We start from the raw sequence: 3482 nt of genomic DNA, 5'->3' as shown, positions 1-3482 counted from the left end.
TCTTTCTCTTTCAGCAGTAACAAAAACTCACATTTTCATATTAAACCGATTCTATTCGAATGTGTTTGTGTTAATTATTAAAACTTATAGTAAACAGCCGTTTCGATAAATAGAGACTTCAACCAACGGCACAATGCGCGGAAGCATGATACTGTTTGACACATTGTGATTGACCACAAGCACTCACAGCGGCTGATGCCTGGAGTTTTTCTGCTGTACGAGCGCTATGAGTAGCTGTGGTCAATCGCATAGTTAAACGGGCCCCACTCCAATGTGAGCCTCTAAATATAAAAAATATATATATATATTAAATATTTTGAATAAATATACACACAATTGGAAAATTAAGAGAACAAGGAAAAAATAATGAAAATTAAATTAAACTTAAACAAATTGTTTAAATGAATCTTGTGCATTATGTGATGGATCGAAGTCTCCTGTTATGTAGAGCGGAGTAAAGATAAAAAAAATTATTACATCATATCTTCTGTCAAACGTAAACACTGCTGGAACGATAAATTTCATTTAGTCCATTTGTAAACGCGATGCATTGCATCTCAACACGAAAAACCACCAGTTTGCTGTTGATACACCTCTATTGTGTCTCCCTCTTCCATTTCCAGTGAGGTAGGTGTGTCTAATTCGTTTATGGGCTGTCCATCGAACCTAAATCTTACTGCTGCTATCGCCAAGCCCTGTGAAGTAGTAACAATATTGTTAGAAATCTATTTATGAGCAATTGATTGATTATTTTTACATTGTAAAAATGTAAAGCCTATTCTACAACTGCGTAAGTAAAAATTGTCTAATCATAGTCAGGTATGAGAAGAATATTTGACTGTAATTGGTCAATGTCAAAACTGTCCAAAAAGCTTAAAAATATTGCATCAGAAAATATTATACTTTGATACATTTTAATACATAGAAAAAATATAGATATTTTAAACATAATAAACTACAGAAAGCACTATATATATGCATGATGCATTAACAATTCAGCAAATAGAATATAACAATCGTCAATTTATGAAAATATCAGAGAAGTATACTTGGCATTCCATTTATGCCCATATCAGGCAAGAGAATAAGATCAGGATTGGATTAAAATTTGACGAATTCAAACTTTACTTTAATCAAGTAAAGTTCACTAAATTAAAAATTGTCTTTCGTCTAATTGATTAAATTCTAATTTCATCTTAAAAATCTGTTAGCATTGCTTAAAAACTCCAAAAATTTTTACTTACTTTAACTTAAAATAAAATAAATATATAATCAAAGATGTTGAGTGCAAAAAGTGCAAGCAATGTGAACAGGCTTTTAAACGGATCATAGATTCTTGTGTAATAAATAATTCATAAGAAAATGGACCAATTGAATTTTGGTTGGTTAATGTTCTTATGTCTTATATGTTATGTGACAGTCTATGCTCCCAACTTTAATCTCAATCTTTAGTCTGAGACGGGCTTTAGCAGCATTTGACTTGTACTTGGCAAGTCTTGATTCTGATCCTTTTTTTTACTCCAGATATAATTCAATTCATAAGAGATCAATTAAAGAAATTAAAAAATTGGAAGATAAATATATATGACTCTATTATAGTGCTAAAGATATCTAAACATAAGAAAAAAGCAAAATGGGGATAAGATTAGATAAATACTTACTACACGGTCACAATACGCATTCATTAATTTCCGTAAGGGTGTATGTTTCTTAATTTTAAACTGAACTACTGCGTTGTCCTGACCCAGCACTTTCAAGTTTATGTGCTCCGACTCCGTCTTTGTCTCCTGCACGAACAAAGGACAATTGGAGTAAGTAGCGCGTGAGACGCCACAACGTATCGTAAATACTTGGTGCTTGTAGGTTAGGTGAGGAGAAGCGTTACCTTCTTCTCGTCCGACATGGTGTCGCGGTTCCGCAAGGCTGATCGGTGTCCACCGGGAGTCGCCGGGCGGTCGCGTGATCGATAACGGGATTAAACGGATGATTCGTACACTCAACTGCGTCGTAAACGATTCTGGAACGTAAACTGCCGCGAAGTCCCGCTTCTTCTCCTCAAAACGACGTCTACAATGTCGCCATCTTGCCTGAATAACGCGCGAAATGATAGACTCGCCACAAGTTTATAGATTCCAAAGATAAAAAATTAGTTCTAATCTAGACTAGGGCCCCTATTCTTGAAAAGTATCGCATACGAAAAACTAGGGAAATACTATAGTATGCGTTACATATACTGTAGCATTTCTCTAGTTTTTCGTGTGCGATACTTTTCGAGAATAGGGCCCTAGGTATCAATCATGAAACTTTTTTCCCTAGGATAGAAAGTGAAAAGTGAAAATTTTAACCATTGAAGTTAATGGAGAAATTTTTCACTTTTCACCCTTTTCATCCTAGGAAAAAAGTTTCATGATTGATACCCTGGTCTGTAGACTCCTTATGGCTCCTGCACACTGGACGCGGAAACGCTTGCCGCGCGACAAAATGTGATGCGATAGCCAATAAGCTTACAGCTCCTAATATGTTCATTGGTTAGGCGTCGTCTACAATACACGGAGTAAGAAGTAAGAGTAAGAAATTGACCAATCACAATCGATTATTCTTCTCACATTCGACTGTGATTGGTCAATTTCTTACTCTTACTTCTTACTCCGTGTATTGTAGACGGGCCTTAACGGCACCCTGACTCTAAACTTGAGTCGGAAAACCAATCAAGGGGAAATCAAAAGAGGAATTTTGTTCCGCTGCCGCATGAACCGGGGTGATTGATCACGGCTGGATTGGACACCACAAATCACAGCGACCAGGGGATCGATTCTGTATCTTGAAACGAGGTGAAAATTACGAAAGTGAGTGAATTTACTATATAATACTGATAATTTCATTGGTCAATACCTAGTAAATTTACTCACTTTTGTAATTTTCACCTTGATTGAAGATACAGAATCGACCCCCAGGTGTCTAGGAGCTTTGTAGTCTCAAGCGCTGTGAGTGGCTCGTGTCCAATTGAGCCGTGTCCAACTGGGTGCCACCCCGCGCAAACCACGCTCGATAATATCAGTGAATCAGCGAAAGAAATCGCACCCTAACTGGCGTTGGTAAAACTGGCCCCTAGTCAGTGTTGCCAGATGCTAGGGAATTTCCCTAACCTAGGGAGAATTACAAGAAAAAAAAATGAAATAGGGAAAAAGGAATTTTTTGTGAAAATAAGTTAAAATTTAGGGATTTTTAACAGTAAATGAAAATTTTGTTTTATGCTCGGTTTCGGTCGATAAGTAGGTGACAACTCACCACGTGTCCGAATCGCGCTGATTGACTTGGGCTTGGGGCATATCGGCGTATGGCGCTCAGGTCGGACATGTTTTTATTTCGGTTCAGGTGTTACATCATATTTTTGAAAAATGTAACTGATTTTAACCGTGCTCTTATCGTTGCTCTTCTTGGTAAGTTCTTGTAAACCACTCGAGCGGATCGGACGTGTTCCC

At 37.1% G+C, this 3482-nt stretch overlaps 1 protein-coding gene across 2 annotated transcripts; it reads right to left on the bottom strand.

The window, feature by feature from the left end:
- Positions 1-413: 413 nt before the first annotated feature.
- On the bottom strand, positions 414-2123 carry Sumo (Small ubiquitin like modifier). 2 transcript variants are annotated; one of them, XM_018502109.1, is made up of 3 exons: positions 1886-2123; positions 1662-1784; positions 414-695 (listed from the first exon to the last, which is right to left on the bottom strand). In XM_018502109.1, the coding sequence occupies exons 1-3, from the start codon at positions 1901-1903 to the stop codon at positions 558-560; spliced, it is 279 nt and encodes a 92-aa protein (XP_018357611.1). In that variant the 5' UTR covers positions 1904-2123; the 3' UTR covers positions 414-557. The 2 variants fall into 2 exon arrangements, with proteins under 2 accessions (XP_018357611.1, XP_018357610.1); XM_018502108.1 differs by having other exon boundaries at positions 1662-1787; positions 1886-2120.
- Positions 2124-3482: the final 1359 nt, after the last annotated feature.

Source organism: Trachymyrmex cornetzi, unplaced genomic scaffold, assembly GCF_001594075.2.
Source record: "Trachymyrmex cornetzi isolate Tcor2-1 unplaced genomic scaffold, Tcor1.1 scaffold147, whole genome shotgun sequence".
NCBI lineage: Eukaryota > Metazoa > Arthropoda > Insecta > Hymenoptera > Formicidae > Trachymyrmex > Trachymyrmex cornetzi.
The sequence above is the reverse complement of the archived record's forward strand: the minus strand, read 5'-3'. Positions and strand labels throughout refer to the sequence as shown.